Source organism: Ipomoea nil, unplaced genomic scaffold, assembly GCF_001879475.1.
Source record: "Ipomoea nil cultivar Tokyo-kokei standard unplaced genomic scaffold, Asagao_1.1 scaffold0317, whole genome shotgun sequence".
NCBI classification, from domain to species: Eukaryota; Viridiplantae; Streptophyta; class Magnoliopsida; order Solanales; family Convolvulaceae; genus Ipomoea; species Ipomoea nil.
This window is the reverse complement of record NW_017616745.1, coordinates 3417443-3438566: the sequence shown is the minus strand read 5'-3', so window position 1 is coordinate 3438566 and position 21124 is coordinate 3417443. Positions and strand designations below refer to the sequence as shown.

Sequence of the window (21124 nt, the reverse complement as noted above, 5' to 3'; positions counted from 1 at the left end):
GTTTGTGAGGAGTATAAATTATATATAATTTTCTCTAACGGTAAAATATATAATGAATTGAAATTAATTAACTAAGAGTATGAAGTTTAAAAACATTGTATGTCTTGAGGTTGGAGGAAAATCAATGGATAAAATTGCAAAATTAGTAATAAGACAAGGGAATGTAAGAATACCTAAGAAAATGGAGGGTATCTCACATTCCTTATATGGAGGTTATATTACATTTTAGGAAAAATTACATAATCTAAAGTTCTAAACCAAACATGATTCCAAGCAATATAACTTGAACCAAACACCCCTAAAAGTGATCGGAGCCTGGGTTATTGTGCTAGTAAATCTACTGCATAACACCATCAACGCTATATATCACTTACAACATCCTCAATAGTGCGAGGTTTTTGAGAAATTTTTACAAGTATGACTAGGAAAGAGAAAATGGGAGGAGAGAAAAAAAAATAGAAATAAAAATAAAAATAAAAAAGAGATTTACACATCCAAGCGCACCCAGTCTGCGAGGTTGCGCCTCATGCATTTTGAGGTGTAACTCTTCTCCTCAGTGGTGAGGTCCATTCACGGCCAAAAATCCTATTTTTGTAAGAGAACCTCACCCATTCTCTCTCTTCACACTCTCTTATTTACCTTATCTTTTTTTTTTCCTCAAAAATCGTGATAAATCTTCTAATAAAATGCCCATATAAACCCGAACAATTTTCGTGAAGTGTAAACTTGTGATTAACTTCCTCCTTAATAACACTTTCGTTTCGACATGTTGTGAACTATAAAATTTTAATATCAAAATGATAATCATAATAATACTCTTGAGTCAATATCTCATAATTGAGTAGACCGCCATGGACGATAGGCCTAGTAGTCACAACTTATAGGGCATTCAATTACCCAGACAAAATAATAAGCCAAGTAGAAAATGTAGACCTCTTTGAAACAAGCTAAGGCAAGCCGCAAAATTGAAGTTGATCTAACATGGTCAACCACTCAAAACCCTTGGTCTTCCCTTGTCTCCCCATCCCACATAAATAAGGACAAAAAACTTATGATCTCTTACCTGAAAGTGGTGAATGAGTACGTAAAACATGACTCTAGTATTATAAAGTCATGAGTTGAATTTGATTCTTGTCAACCAACATACTCGATCTTGATTGAGTCCGTCACATAAAGTCTTTCTAATGTGATTTACCTCTCTTGTGTGATTTTTAAGCTATTACACAGAAGATAGTGACTACAGCTGAGAATTTTCCTCGTCACAACCACTACCTAATTACTCTTGAACTTGACATTTTTGTAATAACCTCCATTTGAAAAACCCATTTAAGTACCTTAGTCTGATTTGCATTCTATGATTCTAGCCAATAAAATCACTTTGGTAAGTTGAATAATTTCCATGAAAATTGAAGGTGGAGCATGATGGGGGATGGGGATTGGAGGGATATGATATATATCAAAGTTTCCCATTCCTCTATTTTTCCTTGACAAGCTCACAACTAATGATTATACACCCACTTAGCTACCACCAACTCAAAATAATCCCCTCCATTATATTCTTATTGGATTAAATGACTAAAATAGTCTCTCGACTATACTGATTTCAATATTTTAATTCTTATTTTTTTGATATATTTTGTTTAATAATAATATTTTTAACTATCAACTATATACCTATTTTAATCATTTGGATCGGATGTACTGTTTCATCCAAATTTTTATCTATCCATTATATATATTCTTATAAGGTTAAATTTTCAAAATGATCTCGTAACTATATTAATTTCACTATTTTCACTACAAGAAAAATAAAATTTACTAACAAAAAATTCTTAGGTAAATTATTTAAATTCATAGGTATTTAATTTATAAACAGATTTTTGTTAATAAAAAAACTAAATCTATAAGTATATATTTAAGTTGAAGCTATTTAATTCATTGTTAAATCTGTTGATATTTTGTGATTTTCGTATACTATTTGATTCTCAACTTTAAATTTTATTTAATGATGTCTTTAACTATCAGATACATGCTTATTTAATCATTTGGAGGTACTATTTCATTCAAATTGTTGCATATTTTAGCCATCGGAATGGCTAAAAAAAAAATACAAATATGATAGTTACACTTGGATGAAATAGTTAAAAAATTAAAATTGGTGAAATTAGAAAAAATTGCACTTTACGCTTTCAAGTTATAGGGTAATTGTAGGATTTGTCCCTATTCGTTGGTCGCATGATTGAAAAAATCGCTAGGCGCTCCTCAAACGCCCTAGACGAGGATTAATCAGCGCCTAGGAGCCCGTGTATTTTTTATGTTATTTATTTAAAAAATTTTAATTTTTTAAGACTTGATAATTATAAAGTATTTAATACTTTAATAGTTAACACTAAAATATAAAATATTAACCTAAAAAACATTTATAGTCTGAACAATTTAGACTTATTTTGTTCAAAACGATGTCGTTTTGAGTGAAATAACCCTTTAAAAAAAAAACAATAACTAATCGGCCGACATACGACCTAGTTGGTTCCTAGGTGGCCTAGGCGATCAGCGCTTAGTCGGCCAGCCGCCTTGACCATCAATTATGGTGATACGCTAAACAGCTGGCCAGTGTCTAGGTGCCAATTAATCGGTGCCTAGGCGGAATTTTTGCAACATTGGTTGGTCGTGCCCATTTTTTGTTCCTCAGTTATAACTGATGTTGCAAACTTTGTCATTTTTTCAAACAAAACAAGGGACGAAATTTGCAACGTCAATCATAACTTATAGACGAGAAGTGAGCATGACCCGCTAGAAAAATGATGAAATTTGCAAAATCATTTATAACTTAGAGACCAGAAGTGCTATTTAATTTACAATTACCCTATAACTTATGAACGAAAATTGTAATTTCCCTGGTAAAATTACTAGGGTCTCGATTAACCATTTGGGTAATTTACTTTGTCTTAGTGCCACACCCACAAATCAAACTGCAGTTAGTCTTACATCATCATCTTCTTCTTCATCATGATCAGATATAAATACAACCCAAGATCACAGCCATGGCCACACCGTACCACAGCAAATTAAACTCAAAACCAAAACTTGGAAAGATCAGATGAAGGAGGGGATGAAGGTGTGGGGTTTACTGATTCTCATGGCTCCTGTGATTGCAGCAAGAGGTGGTGCAGATGACAGCAGTTTAGTGTGCAGGATAGCTCTGAACCTGCTGTCACCCTGCAAAGATTTCTTGGTGAATGTTGAGGAGGAGACAATCCCAGAAACATGCTGCGTAGGTTGTCTGGTGCTGGAGAAGATTGTGAGGAATCTGAAGAACAGGAGGAAGCTGAAGATTGGTCTGTGCAAGTGCCTGCAGAGAGATGGGAGTTTCAGTGGAGCTGATGAAGATAAAGCGTTTCAGGTTATTGGCACCTGTAATGTCACCTATGCGCCTATACTTACAGGCCCCGATGTGGATTGTACCAAGTAAATATATTTCCCCTCTATGCATGCCTTCCTTACCTTTAATTTTCTTTCATTTACGGAAAAGTCCATGAGTACTGTTACTCTAAGTATACTCTAAGAGAAATTTATCTTATAACTCTAGTCGCTAGGGCTGAACAAATATCAATTCACTCGACGAACCCGATCGACCCGCTAACCGTTGTAAGCTAACCTGACCCAACCCGATCTCACTAAACTGATCGACCCAAACCATTAAGATGGTCGGATTTGTTTCATTGGGTTGGTGAAGGTTTTTGTAAACCGACCCGTCCAAAAATCCGAAAGTGTGTAGGATTAGGGTTAGGGTTAGGCAACATCTAAACGGTGTCGTCTTCATACGTGTGTGTATATATATATATATATATATATATATATATATATATATATATATATATATATATATATATATATATAAAATAAGAATCACTTACAGTTGTCCACGTGTCCAAATCAACGAATCAGATGTAATTTTTTAAAAACGATGCATTGGCATTTTCGTAAATAACTCAAAATTTGGTGCAAGTAAATATGTTACAAGTGCAAGTAATTTACCTTGTTAACATTCGTGCACCTAGGTGCACTTAATGATAACGTTAGGTGCAACTAATTATAACGTTAGGTTTACTTAATATTGATGCTCAGTGTACATTTTACTTGCACTTCGATGTTCATTATTTACGAAAATGCCACCACATTTTTTAAAAAAAAAATAGTGTTTCTGATCCGTTAGATCTGGACATGTGGACAGATGTCATGCGTTCTGATTTCTCTCCTGGACGCATCGTTCTCACCTAAACGCGATGCTATATATATATATATATATATATATATATATATATATATATATATATATATATATATATATATATATATATATATATATATATATATATCAGGTGCACCGTGCCTTAACGTGTGGTCAGTGCGGCCGCACCAATAGTTATGCAAATATGCACCAACAATGTTAGAAAATGCACAACAATAAGATGTACAAATTAGGTACATATCACAAAAAATGCACCATTAGGTATGCATAAAAGTACCACGCAGTGTTCGAAAATGCACAATTAGGTGTGGGGAGTTATGGTGCATTATTTTAGGTGTGTCGTGCATTTTTTGGTGTATTTATGCATTTTATTGTTGTGCATTTTTCTAACACTATTGGTGCATTTTTCAAGCGGCCACACCCCGACACGGGAAGGTACAACCGCATTTGAGCATAAGTCTATATTATATATATGGGCACGCTCTTGTGAGAAAGGGAGCCTAGGAGAGAACGTAACTAAGAACCAATCGCAGCCGTCCACGTGTCCATATTCAACGAATCGGACGTAATTTTAAAAAAATACGCGGTGATATTTTTGTAAATAACTCAAACTTTGGTGCAAGTAAAATGTGTTACAAATGCAAGTAAGTGGTGCAAGTTTGCAAGTAAAATCACTTACAAGTGCAACTAATTTCACTTACAAGTGCAAGTAATTTACCTAGGTGCATCTAACGATAAAGTCTTTCACATAGGTGCACTTAATGATAACGTCTGGTGCAACTAATTATAACGTTAGGTGCACTTAATATTGATGACACTTGTAATGTATTTTACTTGAACTTAGGTGCACTTAATATTGATGACACTTGTAATGTATTTTACTTGCACTTAGGTGCACTTAATATTGATGGCACTTGTAATACATTTTACTTGCACTTAGGTGCACTTAATATTGATGGCACTTGTAATACATTTTACTTGCACTTAGGTGCACTATATGAAACGGTTACTTGCACTTTGATGTTACCGCATTTTTTTATAAAGCAGTATTTTTGATCCGTTAGATCTAGACACGTAGACGGCTGTGAGTGATTCTAATTTCTCTCCTGGACGAGGCATTCTCACCTGAACGGAATCCTATATATATATATATATATATAACTGTGGTTTAATTTTGTGGCTTGCAGAATATTCTAAAGCTGAGGATTAATGAAGTATCAAGAGATGCCCTAATTTGAAGGATGGGGATTGTGACCGCAAAATAGTAGTTGTAATGTTTAAGTTGAAGTGTAGTAGAAATTTGCATTAATAAATGTATCTGTTTCTCTTTTATTTAATGGTTTGCAGGTTGTGTCGTGCATATTCTTGCACGAGATGTCTGTTGCAAATTATTGCGTGGATCATGGTCCAGAACGACGTCGTTGTTGAATTTTATAAATTAGAATAATGTATATTTTGAGTTATAATAATGTACTTTTATGTTAGAATAACACACATTATGTATTAGAATAACGTATTTTATGTATTAGAATAATGTACATTATGTGTTAGAATAATGAAACTTTTGAAGTAAGATAATATCTTTGAGTTAGAATAACATTATGCTTTAAGTTAATGTGCATCATAAGTACAAATGTAAAAACTTTTTAAATTCGTACAAGATGCACTAGCGCTGATCAATACCGTAAATTTTCTTATATTATTAACTTTTGTTGGGTACTACTGATGTTACAATATATTATTTGTTCATAACTATTTTCTCAACCTATTGAAATACAAAGAGTCAATACTGTTACTGAAGCTCGAATCCAAATAAGAAAAAATTATTTCGATACATTTAATGAGAAATGAAAAAGTTGAGGTTTAAATGGTTTCTTAAAAGAAATACAAGGCCCTATTTGATAAATAATTGTTAGCTGATAGCTTATTAGCTGATTGGATTAATTAGAGAGTATAATTAATCGATTACATTAGCTGATTGTAAAAAAGTATTTAGTAAATTAGTTGTTAGCTAATAATTATTTTGTATAATTTCCTTTCTCAAGAAGCTAATTAAAAAAGTTGTTTTTAGAAACTTTTTGAATTTCAGCATTTTAAAGTTACAAAAAGTTAATTAACCAAACACTTATAATGATTTTTTAACCAAATCAAAAAGCTAATAGTGGTCAAATAAGTCAAAATTGACTTATAAGCTAACTATTTTACCAAACATGACCATAGGTTAATATTGCATATTAAAAGTTGGAAAAAGTATGGAGTATGCCACTAGATTATGATGTGATATTAAGATAAAAATTACTAAATTTAGCATAGACTAGGTGAAATTTTTAGTTAAAAAATCACCTTTAAAAACATTACAAGAAAGTTATTGTCGAAATAGACTAAAGTCTATTCTTGAATCTTGATTAGCATCAATACTTTTTCAAAATAACCTAGGCAGAAAAACATAATAACCTCAGGAAAGGGGAAAGAAAATCATTGTCAAAACTTCTCACTTTCATCACATAACTCATCAAGAAACAGAGATTTCTCAACCCCATATTTCCTGGCCAAACCAGAGAGGCAATGGCAGACACAGAGAGTGCACAATAGCATCAAATGCCCTCTGGTTTACAGAATGGCAGCCCGAGCCCCGAGCAAGAAAACTCGAGACGAGAAACAAGTGGAACATCCATGGTGAAAAGGAAGAAGAGCAGCCATGAAAGAGAAGAAAAGTTGAATCTCAGAATGGAAGGTGGAAACTCCACAAAAATGAAGGTGGAGCATAATGGGGGAGTGAGGGAAGAAGTCTTCCATTTCTGTTCTTATCTTGACAGGTACACTGCCAAATGATTATATTCCCACTCATTCTTCTCATTCTGAAGCTATCATGTCAAAACAAAACAACCCACTCCATTCTTGCACTCACTGCACCCGTGTTGACCGCCTTTTCATCTGTTATAAATACCCGTCCACAGGCATGGCTGCACCACAACAAAAACCAAAATCAGGGCAAACCTCGGGAAACATCATGGGAGTGATGAAGGTATGGGGGGTGGTGGTGATCATGGCTGTGATTGTAACGGGAGCTGTGGATGCAAACAGTACATGTAAGACAGCTCTCAACTACCTGTCGCCCTGCAAGGCGTTCTTGGTGAATGTAACCGAGCTCATCCCAGACGATTGCTGCCAAGGTTGTCTGTCACTGCAAAGACTCGTGATAGGCCTGAAGTTCAACAGGAAGCAAAAGATAGCACTTTGCAAGTGCCTCCAGAAAGATGGGACTCAAAGTGGAGCTGATGCTGACCGAGCCTTTCAAATTGTTCATACCTGCAATGTCACCTATTCACCTATACTCACCGGGCCAGACGTGAATTGCAGCAAGTATAAATTTTCCCCTTTCAAGTTTATCAACATCTCACACACACACAATTCTATTCTATATTTCTATATAACTCAAGTTCGACTCACTTTTTCTTTTTTCCTAGTATCATGAACATCTAGTAACCCCCGTATAGGGATAGCTCCCTCTATTCACAAGACTCAAATCCGAGACATTGTTTAAGAAGAACCAAACTCTCTTTAGAGTACAAGTTGTCGGTTCCACTTCTACACGTATTGATAGTTTTATAACTGCAGTTTTTCTAATGTGCAGAATCTTTTAAAGTCGAAGATTTATCAGGTAGCCTAACATGAAGATGGAGATCAAGAAGACGATATAATCATAATAAGAATTAAGTTGAAATGCAATATATATATATATATATATATTTGCATTTCATAGAAGTCTGTATTTGAGCAAGCAATTGCCTTATATATGTATTTATATATGAATGAATGTATGATTTTCAATTCTGTCCCGCTAATCATAGATCGTTGTTAAGTTAGAAGCATTACGCAGCAAATTAGAAGATGCAGATTGCTATGCTAGTGCTTTTTTTATTTTTTTCTGCAAAAAGCTCTCAACTTTTTTCAGCCTTGCAATTCTTTCTCGAGTAAAATCACAGTCTGTAATATGTGTGATGAATGTGGAGTGGAAACGTATTCCAAGCTGGAGATAATCCAATATTAGCATGCCCACATAATGATGACAAGCACAAATAGAGAAATGATCCAAATCTTTATTTTTTTAAAAAAGGCGTATAAAAGCCAAAAAACAACCCTGCAACTTTTGACACTGATATAAATACACATACACTCCATTAGTGCAAATACCTCCATATCTTGACTCCAAAAACTCCAACTTTAAGAAACCCATATACCAAATACAGCAAGTGCTTTCAAAATTTGGCAAATCACGCAATGTACGTAATGGGTTTTGTATATATATATATATACATGCAAAGTGATGCAGCATACATGGGATTGAGGGGAAATCACGAAATACCAATTGTCTTGTTGAGTATCCAAAGCGTAAGAGATAACTGAATCACAAATATTGTATGCAGCCAACTCCTATCTAGCATGAACCCATATACAGTGATTCCAGCTTTGTTGTGTTCAAAGTATGTCACTGCACACAGAATCCAAATTAAATTCGGTAAACATCCAATTCTAACATCAAAATTTCATGTGTAGTAATAGTGTTCCCGGTACTCACCAAGCGCTTGTCTTTTCTGGTACGATACAGTATGGGCATTAACAGCCATCATGTTGGTGTCATCCAGTTCATCGTCTTCATATCCTTCCTCCTTATCACTGTCCCAGTTTGCGAGACTCGCCTGAGATATCATCGGAGGCGTTTCTGTCCGAGACAAGGGAGTCTCATTGTCAAACTCGAATGAACTAAGAGTTGCACAGGCGTGCCATTTGGCCGCCAGGGAACAGAGAGCATGGGCCCTGTGTGTGATCTTTGCTGCACTCCTCAAGCATATGAACAACCCAGTAACCAGAGTAATCGAACATAACTGCACAAATAGTCAAATGTTGTTATTTATGTGATTATGTCTGTCCCAACACGAAAAACTATCAGTAGGAGGCTTAGATTCAGATTCATCAGAAGGGATAGTTAATACCGCAAGCTCTCCAGCTGTAGAGATGTTGGTATTGGTGCTAGACTCCATCGTAACAAGCAAGGACATAAACTGACTGATTGTGACTAGTATAAGAGTCGTCAAGATGAAGAACCTGAAGCGATGGCTTATGACACGAAGGGTTCGTCTGATACGAAGATGTTCTATCAAGATTGCAGAAACATTAGCCTCTTTCTCAAAAACCCGAGAATAGTCTTCCAGTCTTAGTATCTGGAGGTAACATATCAGCCGGAACAGGACACAGACAAAGAGCGAAATCGCTGTTCGGTACAGCCATGAACACAGCAGCAGTATGCAGATAATGGCATTGCTCAAGTAGTGGTTATAGAAGTACGGGATTTGGGTACCTCCTGAGGCAAACCACCAGATCTTGTAGGCACAATCCGCTACGAAAATGGGGAGAACAAAAGCTGATAGGATCTTCACTGATGCCTGCTTCATCAATGGATCAAAACGCAGTGATTAAATCCTAATCAAATTTCCTCAAGCACATTTAACATTACTTTTATATGAAAACATGGGAATCTTGACATCAGTGAAATCCCAGAAAATTAGATCATTAGTTAACTAATCAAATTTTAATTTTCATCATTGGATCAAAGCCTCAAAGGGCAGTGATTAACTTCTAATAAAATTTGCTGCTGCAACAAGGGAATCTTGACATTAGTGAGTTGTGATTAACAAGAACAAGAATCGAAAGTAATGGCAAAAAAGTAAAGAAAACAAGATTTACGTGGTTTGACAATTTGTCCACATTCACGGCAGTTCTTTTATTAATTGTGATGGTAGAACATCCAGAATTAGGTGCACCATATTTATATGATGCCCTAGACAAGGTAAAACTACCCGGGGGGACAGCCCCGACCCACCCCATGATACGCAACAAAAGAGTAAAAATGTAACCAGATAGATTCCGTCCAACAACTATCATCCTCCCGTACATATGAGACGAGACGAGAACAACAAATGAAAACCAGGTACTAATCAAAACTCAAATTTCATCAATGGATCAAAGTGCAGGGATTAAACTCTAACAAAATCTGCTGCAGAACACTTGTAACACAACTTTTATATGCAGACATAACTGAAACACAGAAACCCCAAAAAATTTATATCATTACTTAAATAATCAACATTCAATTTTTTCATCAGAAAACAGATAAGATTGGCAATTTGGCATGTCCTAAAGAAAGAAATTCGAGAATACAACACCAGGCTGGGATTGGACTTACATGAATCTGATTAGTATATCCTTCTTGAACCTTCTCGCTCTGATCACACAGCTTATCCAGAAACAGAAATCTCCTGAGCCCATACTTCCTGGCGGCGGCGGAGAGGCTGATGAACGACAGCGTCGCAAACCCCGAGAGCGACAGCTGCACGATGCCGTCGAACGGCCGCTGGTGCACCGTATCGCAGCCGTAGCAGGCGTAGACGAGGTGAGAGACGAGGGGGACGGCTATGGCGAAGATGAAGAAGAGCGACCAGGAAAGGGCGGCGCTGTACACGCTGGATTGGTCGAGGAACAGCCATTTGAGATCGGATTTGAAGCTCCTCAATTCGGCGGAGTGCTCCGATGGCAGTGACGGTGGTGATGAGGCTTTGATCGTCGTAATCCTCAGAGGGACCTCTGCTCCTTCTTCCATGGCTTCTCCTTCTCCGGGTTTCTGTACATGATCGCTTCACAAACAGAGATGATTATAGTAAATGGACATCGATTGTATTGTTGAACACGCAATCATTATCTAATACGCCTTGACAACGATGGGTGAATTGGATTGATAATTAATGCTATAATACTCCATTGTTAATTGAAAATCAGTTTTCTTCTTTTTCAAAGCCTCTCCTTCATCATAATTTAATCAATGATATCAATCAGACAATTAATCACATTATATTTCCTTTTATTTACAGAAAATTTTACAACTATTTGAAACTGTAATTTGAAAGCTCATTTTATAACCTAGTATGTAAAACATGAAAAACTAAATCAATCTAAATTATTCGCATTAATCAGAAGAAGTTCAATAAACAATTTCTTGGAGATTCAAAAGAACTTTTAATTACTTGTGCTGAAAAAAGTAATTGAGCATCTTCTCTGTCGAACCTCTTTGTTAATTATTGTTAGCACATTCTCTGTAGAATTTCTTTGTTTACACATTAACAATAACTAGTAAATGACATGTGTGATGCACGGATAATTATTTTATTAACAATTCTAATATTTGAAAGTGTAGATTTATTTGATTATAAGATTAGTGCAAAAGTATCACCAATTAATTGAATAATATATGACTTGATTGTCTATAATTATGTTGAAAAAAAAATCAGTTTTATGATATGATTTAGGCAATTATATTAATACTAAAATAAATATGGAAAACAAGGAAAATAATTTTGAAAATACATTAAGCTGTGAAATAAAATTGGAATTAAATCTCTGGATTTAGAATTGTTTTGATCCCGTATTTGATTTAGGTAAGTTTTTTATTGTAAAATAAATATGTTTCAAAGGAAAAAAAAAATTAGGTAGCAGTATGGAATTAAAAATATTTAGGAATTAAAAGATGAAGAATTTCATTACTATTCTTGTACATTTGTGTTAGAAAGTTAAAAAAAATAATAATAATGATATTAATAATATTAAAATGTGATAATATAATAAGGTTAAAGTTTTATAAATTTTGGAAAAATTTCATTATATACAATGTTTGTTATTGAAGTTGTTTTGTTGTTTTCACGGTCACAAGTCAATATTTTCAATCCATTTAGAATATAGTGTAAATTTGTATGATTTTTTCAAAGAAAAATGTAAGTAAAACAATTATATTCGTCAATTATGTTAATGTATCATTATTATTTTGGTACATTAATTCCTTAATACATAGAATTAATTCCTTAATAAATTATCAAATCGGTTCATGGGCTAATTGTAAATTATCAATTCCTTAAATTATTACTATTATTATTATTATAAATATAAATTGTAAATGAGCAAATTCAAACTTTGCTTGTGAAATTTTATATAACACTTGTAAAAAATCAGAAAATTGCATAACAAAAGCAATAAAATAAATAAGAGAGTTTTGGACAAACATATTTGATTGAGGTTGGACTGCTAATTGACGTTCTGTGTTGAGAGTAGAAGAAGACGACAAGCTATAATTAAAAAAAGAGGTCAAATATCAATTTTAGGTTAAAAAGGAGGAAGATGATTTTTATCTTAAAGTTATTTTTTTCTTCCTAAAATTCATTAAATTTAAATATCAAAGGGCATGGGATTCTAATCTTTGAAAATGGGGGAATTTTAATTTCATGAAATTACATTTCACTCCAACCAAACGAATGAATTTACTTGCATTCGTAATTATGTAAAAATCAGGTGGGAATGAAATTGTAATTCTCTCCAACCAAACACCCGGTAGAGTGATTAATTACTTAAATCGAGTAACATTTTTAATAAAACAAAATTCAAATTTATAATTTATATTAGGAGAAATCTAAATTATATATTAAAATAAATAGTTACACACTTACACGTAGAAGTGAATACATATCCATCGCAGAGTCAAAAGTCAGCTGGCGTTGGGTGCACGCGTCTGATAGCGATAGGTCAAGGTGGCATCGCGCTGTTGAGCCAATATTTCAAAGGTCGGATCTCTTTTGCGGCTCTATGTACTGTAATAGGACGCATGGATTTTTTATTATTATTATTTTTGGTTTGTTTTGTTTACTCTCAATAATTGATCACAATTATTTATTAAAAAAATTCAAATTAATCACTAAATTATACGTACAAGTACAATTAGATCAATCAACTCAAAAAAATGTAATTAAATTTTTAAATTATTTAAAATTATGTAATTTGATTAAATGTGACTTGTTCATCAAATTATCGTGGACGCGACGGTTATTCTATTAAAAAGTATTTAAAAAAATTAATTTTAAATAAAATAAAATTTTAAAAATACCAAATAAAAAAAAAAGAGGAAACCTTCCTCCCCTCCGTCTTCCCCTCCAAGCCAGAGATGAAGACGAGGAGGGGGTGAGGTTTTTTTTTTTTGTTTTTGTTTTTTTTTTTATTTTTAAATTCTATTTTATTTTATTTAGAATTATTAAAATAAATTTAAAAAAATATTTGTAATAGAATGACCACCACATTAGTGATGACCTAGATAATATGTCAAATTTAATCAAATTGCATAATTTTAGATAGTTTGAGGGACCTAATTGCATTTTTTTAGTTGGCTGTTTAGAGACATAATTTTTTTTTTTCAATGTGATGATGAACTAGAATCGAGAATGAAGTTTTTGTTCTATATGTGTTAGCTCATTAATTAGTAATTGTTTTCTATTTCATTTTAAAAAAAAAAAAAGAAAAAAAAAAGATAAGGGTTAAATAGACCCTCCAACTATATACCAAAATGAAAAAAAAAAATGGACCTTTTTGAGCTAAATAGCATTACTTATGATGAATTATTAAGCTTAACTCATTATGAGGTGTTTAATATCTAAACATGATTAGTTCATGAGTTTTACATATAAGGTATCTAATTCATGAGATATGCCATCCAAGAGAAAGAGACTATGAGATCTAACGTTCACTGGGTTAGGTTTGTCTAATTGAGCTCAATAGCTCACCGATCAATAGGCCTAAGTCTAGACATGTGACACACCTCATTACTACATTTGACAGGTTAACCACACAGTTAGCCTACCATGTTGCCTAGTTAGCTTGTCAAGACAAGTTGAAGAGTTTGTCTACATTTTCTGAATTATAAATAAAAAATCATCAAACTATTAAATTTTACTTTAACCAAACAAAGTAGATAGTCAATCGGCCTACCAATATCTCAATATGATATCCATTACTTTTTTATTTTTTGTTTTTTTGAGTACTATGATATCCATTACTTAGTCTCTTTACTTGTACAAGTACTAGACAATATCAATAATAGTGCATTTTCATTTGATTATAGCTGAAAAGGATTCATATATATATATATATATATATATATATATATATATATATATATATATATATATATTTCCAATTGAGTTGTCACATTAAATACTTTGTCATATATCTATATCTTTATACTCATGTTAATTTACACAAAACAATCCAGTCTTTTTTTTTTTTTTTTTTTTTTTTGTCTTAGTTTTATAAGAGGGATATGATGAAAGAAAAACACAGATTACATGACATAAATACAACTCTTATGACTTTCAAAAAAAAAAAAATACAACTCTTATGACATTAGTTGTTAACAAGAAGTATAGACTTCCTAATAGATATACGGAGTATATAATAAAAAGCATGCAACTCTTATAGAGTATACTCTTTTTAGATAAATGAAATTGAAATTGATATTGATACATATATCATTTTAGATGAATTCATAACGTATATTTGAATAATGTTAAATTGATGGATACCTAACCCTAATATTTGTAACCTTCAAACAACATAACTATGAGTATTTAGTAAGGAATCATACTTTTGTTCTGGATCTGTTAGGAAATTGAAATTTGTGATTAGGAATTAGGATTGAGATTGAATTGATTTGAAAGAAAGCAGTAAGGCGAAGGGGTCTGCTGTGCAAGGGATTTAATTTAAGAATTTAAAAAAAAAAAACACGAGGCTTGCCAACCCGCGTGGGGCGGGCTAGGATCACATGAACTCTAGTCCGATCCACAGGCCGATTAGCAAAAATCTGCGAAAAATTAAGCCCACAGTGTGACGAGCTGGCCCACTTTGACACCTCTACTTATTTGCAACCTTGCTAAATTAGAGCATTCCCAACAACAAAAAAAAAAAAAAACAAAGTAGACTCATTAATTGTTTTTTTTTTTTTAATGCTACTGACTCTAGCCAATAACGGCTCCACTGAGGTATGAACTCACAACCTCCCATATGGGAGTCCAACTCGGATGCCATTAGCCTTTTTGCTTTTCTCTTTTTTTTTTTTCATCTTTTATCTCTCCTTCCCACTATTTTCTACTGGCTCTGAAAAAAAAAAAAAAAATGCATCGCTTGAAAATGCTCTTAGCAAGCTTGCAAGCCAAGTAGTAAAAAAAAAAAAAAAAAAAAAAAAAAAAAAAGAAATTGCCATGTGAACTTACAAGCCCTATCTTTACAGAGATAGGAGCAACCTTATATTCATACAATTATCTAGTAGGCAACGCACTATACTAATGCATATATGAATATCAATACTTTTGCCTCATACAAGTATACAACCATTTTCTTGTTATCTTCACTTTCTTTAATCATTTGGTACTAATTCATATCAATACAATCAAAACTAAAATTTGATACCTTTTAGGTGTGTCTGAGTAAGTCGAACATGATTCTCATACTTAAAAGTCATGAGTTTGATTATAATTTTTTATGTGTGATTTGCATGTCTCTATACATAGTCAATTTGCATATATGTCATTACAGATGAGTCAGAAGTAAAATTTACTCGTACACACACTTGAGTAGTGACATTGTTTGTCTCCCCCGCCCCCCAAAAAAAACAAAAAAAAAAAACAAAAAACAAAAAACAAAAAAAAAACAAAAAAACAAGTAAGGGTAGAAACAAATGATTTATTGGGTAATTTGTGATTCACCCCCTTCAGCGCTCTTAGACAAGGATTATAAGGCTTAGAATTAGTTTAGCATAAAATAAGAAACTTAATGTATCAAAAATAGGTAAGGATAAAAATTGAGGACTTGGATGATTTGTGATTTAACTCTTTGAATATTCCTAGACTAATGGCCCGTTTGGTTCACGGAATAGGCCGGGAATGGCATAGCATTCCCAGTAATAGGCCTATTCTGTTGTTCGGTAACCATTTCTATTACCATGAATAATATTCCTGGTAATAGCCTATTACCTCAAATAAGGTAATAGCTATTACTAGGGCCCCCTGGTATTAGCCTATTACTGAACGCTCAGGAATAGACTTTAGAATCTATTTCATTTTTTACCCCTTTCTTTAACCTAATTTTTTTTTATCATATATATAAATTTATCCTATTTCACCACCGTCGTCGCCGCCGCCACCACCACCATCACCGCCGCCACCGCCGCCACCACCATCACCGCCGCCGCCGCCGCCACCACCATCACCGCCACCGCCGCCACCACCACCACCATCGCCGCCGCCGCCACCACCACCACCATCGCCACAACCGTCATCGCCCCCACCACCGCCACCGCCACCGCCCCCACCACTGCCACCGCCGCCACCACCACTACCGCCACCGCCACCACCACCATCACCACCACCGCCACCACCATTGCCGCCACCGCCACCAGAACCACCACACAGCAGCACCACCGCCACCGCCACCACCACCACCACCGCCACAACCATCGCTGCCCCCACCACCACTGCCACAATCGTCACCGTCAACACCACCACCGTCGCCCCCACCACTGCCACCGCCACCACCGCCACCATCGCCACCATTACATATTTTTATAAGGGTATTTATGTCTTTTAAAACATATTTCATTTCTATTCCTTAAATCAACCAAACACTGTAATATAATTCCTAAAGTCTATTCCTTCCGCGAACCAAACAATAGAATACAAATCGTATTCTATTCCTTGCCTATTCTATTCCTTATGGAATAGCATTCCTATTACCTCAAAATTCATTCCGTGAACCAAACGTGCTGTAAGACCATCTCCAAAGAAGACACCAAAATATCATTTTGGTGCAACCTTCTTCTAAGGAAGACACCAAATTCTACACTAAAATGGTGTAAATGAATAGTGTTACACCAAATATGGCGTAACACTATTCATTTACACCTTATTGTAAAATTTTTTAAAATTTTGTTGTCAATTGTTTCTTTTAAAAATTTATATTATTAAAATTAAATTATAAAAATTTAAATATCTCAATGAGAAGTTTAAAACGATATTAATATTGACTATAAAATAATTAAAAATTTAAATACATAAAAACATAAATTTTATTTTAAAATATTATTATTTATATCAAAATTATATTTTATATTAAAATAATTAAAGTAAATAAAATTAAAGTTTTAAATTACAAGCTAAGGACATTGTGGTCTAGTAGCATCAAGTTGCTCTTTCATATGGGAGGTTGCGGGTTCAAGTAGTGAAGACAATAGTTGCATTGTAACGGAAACAGTAATATATATATATATATAAAAGTTTTAAATTATAAGAATACAAATTATTTTAGTGTATGAATATTTAGTGTAAATAAATTGGAGATGAAATAAAATTTAATGTAAATGAGTTGAAAAAAAAAAATTAGTGTAAGAATATGCTGAGAATATTATTTTTCCACAGTTTCCGTTACTGTCAAAGTGAAGTCAATCGACTCAAAACAGTTATCCATTTTGCCCTCACCTTTCATCATATATCCATCACACTCCCTGACATCTTCCATAGCTCCATCCAATCTTCACCGCCCCGTTTAACCAGCCGCCTTTCGGCGGGATTCTCGTATGCTCCAAGGTTCGATTCCGCCGCCGATTTTCATCTGTTCATCTCCTTCTTCTTTCCCCTCTCTCTCTCCTACATATATATAAGTTGCGCATACTTGTGCTTTCACAACACCGGCAAGCTCGCAAGCAGGCGTAGGTATCCGTAAGCCGTCGTATACGGCGGAGCATTTCTCTGGGGGCGAAAGCGATGAAGCTGGAGAATCACGAGCCGCCGGTGTGTCACGCCGGCGAAGACGAGGGCGACGAGCTCTTCGTGCCGCCGCTGAATTTCGCGATGGTCGATCACGGCGTCTTCCGCTCCGGCTTCCCCGACACTGACAACTTCGATTTCCTGCAGACCCTCGGCCTCCGTTCGATCATGTGAGTCCAGTTTCCCGTTTTGGCGCTTCTAAAATCTAAACTAAACTTGCAATAATTGTAATAAGGTGTTTAATTTGATATGGATTGTTGTATGCATATAGATGTTTGTGCCCTGAGCCCTACCCTCAAGCTAATGTTGAGTTCCTCAATGCAAATGGAATCCGCCTTTTTCAGTTTGGCATCGACGGATCCAAGGTTTCATTTTCTTGCTTGTTTGTTAATTTGTTTGTTCCTGCACTAAGAATGTAAGATAGATTTCAGTACTACATATTTAAACACATCTCCATATGTTGTAATCATGTCATACAACCTTGTGCACAAACCCCGGCAACCCCAATCAAGTTGGTAGATTACAAGTTCAACCCGTACAATAGTGGCTTATTGGCCTTCTTAGTTTGAGCTGATCAGCTATGTGCAACCTAATCTTGGTTTACCTCCTTGTAGTCTGTTACTGGCTAGAGTCAAGAGATAGGGTTTATCCCGTGGATACCTTAGGATAGTGGATTTGAGTTTCCCTCGTAGCTCAAAAAAAGGGAAGCCTTACACTTGTTGGAAAGTTAAGCATGGTGTTGATGTTGATAGCTTCGTTTTTGGAATTAAGGATGTGAGTTATGAGAATATTTGGTTAACGTTATGTGATAGTGTTCTTGCTGCAATCATTTTAGAAAACCTTAGAGGGCCATGGTTGTATATCTTCTTGATGATTAGAAAGAAACAAGAAATGATTTGGGGAAGATTTGTTTTGATGAATGATTGAATGCCCTATTTAGAAAGTGCAAAACTTTAGCTTGACTCTCCTTTGCTCATGTGTCTTGTAAGTTTTGAAGTATCTCAAAGCATAGCTTATCTGATTGACCAATTTAAAGTGACAAACATAGAGTGTAGATGCCTGATGCCGATTCTTATCGAGGGCACAAATCGTTGAGTCATGTCTTGCGATTTACCCCTTCTACTAGTTAAGGCTTTAGGACGGGGATAGGTGGGAGTTCTTAGGATTCGGGTGCAATCCTTTGTAAGTTGTGAAGTATGATGCTTAATGATGATTGATTGATGTGGAAAGCTTAACTGCAGCCAAGATATCTTTTTGACACCCAAGCTAAGTTGGTTTGGCATTCTTGATTTGAACCGGTCAGCTTTTATCTCTTTGTGGTCCTTTGACAGCTAGGGTCACAAGGCGGAGTTTATCCAGTGCACACCCTAATCTAGTAGTTGTAAGTTTCCCTCGTCACCCAAAAAAATAAAAACAAAAAGATATCTTTTTGGCTGTTGACACTGACTTGGTTTTTCAAGGACATTGTTGTGTTGGTTGAGTTTGCAAACTAGTCTTGTGCTTTGGGTGAACCCAAACAACGTGCTTCAATCCCGCCTTCTGACTCCTCGTGATTCTAGTTCTGAAATGTAATACATAGTAGAAATTGAAGGATGTGTTCCGTCTTAACAAAAGTTCCGAGACTACACATTTATATTTAGGCATGTCTTGTAATATCGTTTTTTGAGTTCTGACTCTTCATGATTCTAGCTGCATCTGGTATGGCATTGTGTTATAAGCCTTACCTAGCTATTCTTTGTCCAGGAACCATTTGTAAACATCCCGGCAGACATGATTAGAGAAGCACTAAAAGTTGTCCTTGGTATGCTAATATTCATATGATCTGAAAATCTGAAATCCGAATAGCCTTTTCTTCTACTCTTCAATCACCTCTGCTTTACCCTTGCAGATAAAAGGAACCATCCACTGCTAATCCATTGCAAACGAGGAAAGGTTGCTATACGTTTTACTTCAATCCTATGTTTCCTGTTCCCCCTCCCCCGGTTTTTCATTTCTCCAGTCAGTAAACGCACATCTATATGCTCTCCATTGTTCGGGTCACCATAACTAGAGGCGATAATGTGAGTTTGTGACTGAACTATCGTTTCTGATGTGCAGCACAGGACCGGGTGCCTCGTGGGGTGCTTGAGAAAACTGCAGCGATGGTGCCTCACTTCAATCTTCGACGAGTACCAGAGATTCGCTGCTGCAAAGGCTCGGGTGTCCGACTTGCGATTCATAGAGTCATTTCACATTTGCAGCTTCAGGCAGCCCCAGCCATTGTTTCATGCTCAGAGAGTTGATGAATGAATAAGTGTGTGTGTGTGTCAGTGTGTGTACATTTCAAGTGCCATTCTTGCATGTTGGATTGTATTATGTATATATAGTATTTATACATTTTTTTCATAAGAATTGACGGTTCGTTTCAATATGATTTTAAACTAAAAATGTGACATTTTTTTTCTCTCGAGATTTAATTAGGTAATTGTTGTGGTGCTAAAAGTGATAAAATAAAGGAGAATAGACATAATTGGGATAAAATCATTGGAAAGTAGAATAGACCATTTCACCCCCAGTGTTTTTCACAATTTCATCAACCTAACCTACAAAAGGGGTCCACAATGAGGGATATAGATAATAATAATGACTAATCAGTCATCCCTAAGCTGACTTTGTGGCTATGTGTACTAATTAAATATTTAAAACTTACAAAATATCAACATTGTGAGTGTGTGAACTGTGAAAATTTGAATGAGTTATGTTCCGTTAATTAAATTAGACATATAAAATGAGTCAGAGCTTATAATTCAACTAACATAAGTAGAAGAGAAGATAACTTTAGTCGAGTAATAGGAGATTTTTTTGATTTGAACTAGTTAGTTATGAATAATTTAGACTGATTTATATATTTGTAATCTTTTACTGGTTAGATTACAAAATAAATTTCACATAAACTCATATTTGATAATGAATGCAGACTTCTTTGTAAATAAAACTAAGAAAAAATTTATAATTTATGTTCTTTACAAATATGTCAATTATCAATGTCACTCCTGAATTATTAGTGATGTAAATGTTGCCATCCAATTTTCAAAACGTGATATATATTGTTTCCCTCAATTATTAGTGGTGTAAATATGGTTACTCGTCGTTTTTCCTTTTCAAAGACCATATTTTTTCCTTCCAATTTTCTTTCTTTGTTTGTTCT

The 21124-nt window shown here is 34.7% G+C and overlaps 4 protein-coding genes across 6 annotated transcripts; 3 read left to right on the top strand and 1 right to left on the bottom strand.

Moving 5' to 3' along the window:
* The first annotated feature begins 3043 nt into the window (after positions 1–3043).
* Positions 3044–5589, top strand: LOC109167195 (non-specific lipid-transfer protein-like). The gene is made up of 2 exons (XM_019316165.1): positions 3044–3468; positions 5440–5589. Exons 1-2 carry the CDS (start codon positions 3101–3103, stop codon positions 5447–5449), a joined length of 378 nt encoding a protein of 125 aa, XP_019171710.1. The 5' UTR covers positions 3044–3100; the 3' UTR covers positions 5450–5589.
* A 1632-nt stretch (positions 5590–7221) lies between these two features.
* LOC109169779 (non-specific lipid-transfer protein-like) lies at positions 7222–8097 on the top strand. The gene is made up of 2 exons (XM_019318675.1): positions 7222–7615; positions 7887–8097. The coding sequence occupies exons 1-2, from the start codon at positions 7263–7265 to the stop codon at positions 7894–7896; spliced, it is 363 nt and encodes a 120-aa protein (XP_019174220.1). The 5' UTR covers positions 7222–7262; the 3' UTR covers positions 7897–8097.
* A 233-nt stretch (positions 8098–8330) lies between these two features.
* Positions 8331–11051, bottom strand: LOC109169764. Of its 2 annotated transcripts, none has more exons than XM_019318668.1 (4): positions 10497–11051; positions 9247–9696; positions 8832–9138; positions 8331–8744 (listed from the first exon to the last, which is right to left on the bottom strand). In XM_019318668.1, exons 1-4 carry the CDS (start codon positions 10908–10910, stop codon positions 8608–8610), a joined length of 1308 nt encoding a protein of 435 aa, XP_019174213.1. In that variant the 5' UTR covers positions 10911–11051; the 3' UTR covers positions 8331–8607. The 2 variants fall into 2 exon arrangements, with proteins under 2 accessions (XP_019174213.1, XP_019174207.1); XM_019318662.1 differs by having other exon boundaries at positions 9247–9699; positions 10497–11045.
* A 6572-nt stretch (positions 11052–17623) lies between these two features.
* Positions 17624–20325, top strand: LOC109164608 (probable tyrosine-protein phosphatase At1g05000). Of its 2 annotated transcripts, none has more exons than XM_019313138.1 (5): positions 17624–18107; positions 18209–18302; positions 19681–19738; positions 19826–19869; positions 20040–20325. In XM_019313138.1, exons 1-5 carry the CDS (start codon positions 17935–17937, stop codon positions 20217–20219), a joined length of 549 nt encoding a protein of 182 aa, XP_019168683.1. In that variant the 5' UTR covers positions 17624–17934; the 3' UTR covers positions 20220–20325. The 2 variants fall into 2 exon arrangements, with proteins under 2 accessions (XP_019168683.1, XP_019168675.1); XM_019313130.1 differs by having other exon boundaries at positions 17627–18107; positions 20035–20325.
* Positions 20326–21124: the final 799 nt, after the last annotated feature.

Excerpts from the sequence above, each read along its gene's own strand:
- LOC109167195 (XM_019316165.1), top strand. The coding sequence starts at position 3,101 with ATGAAGGAGGGGATGAAGGTGTGGGGTTTACTGATTCTCATGGCTCCT.
- LOC109169779 (XM_019318675.1), top strand. The coding sequence starts at position 7,263 with ATGGGAGTGATGAAGGTATGGGGGGTGGTGGTGATCATGGCTGTGATT.
- LOC109169764 (XM_019318662.1), bottom strand. The coding sequence starts at position 10,910 with ATGGAAGAAGGAGCAGAGGTCCCTCTGAGGATTACGACGATCAAAGCC. Across the intron at positions 9,700-10,496 it reads GATATACTAATCAGATTCAT|CAGGCATCAGTGAAGATCCT; the intron begins GTAAGTCCAATC and ends CCATTGATGAAG. Across the intron at positions 8,745-8,831 it reads CCAGAAAAGACAAGCGCTTG|TGACATACTTTGAACACAAC; the intron begins GTGAGTACCGGG and ends TTCTGTGTGCAG.
- LOC109164608 (XM_019313130.1), top strand. The coding sequence starts at position 17,935 with ATGAAGCTGGAGAATCACGAGCCGCCGGTGTGTCACGCCGGCGAAGAC. Across the intron at positions 19,739-19,825 it reads AGCACTAAAAGTTGTCCTTG|ATAAAAGGAACCATCCACTG; the intron begins GTATGCTAATAT and ends TTACCCTTGCAG. Across the intron at positions 19,870-20,034 it reads TCCATTGCAAACGAGGAAAG|CACAGGACCGGGTGCCTCGT; the intron begins GTTGCTATACGT and ends TCTGATGTGCAG.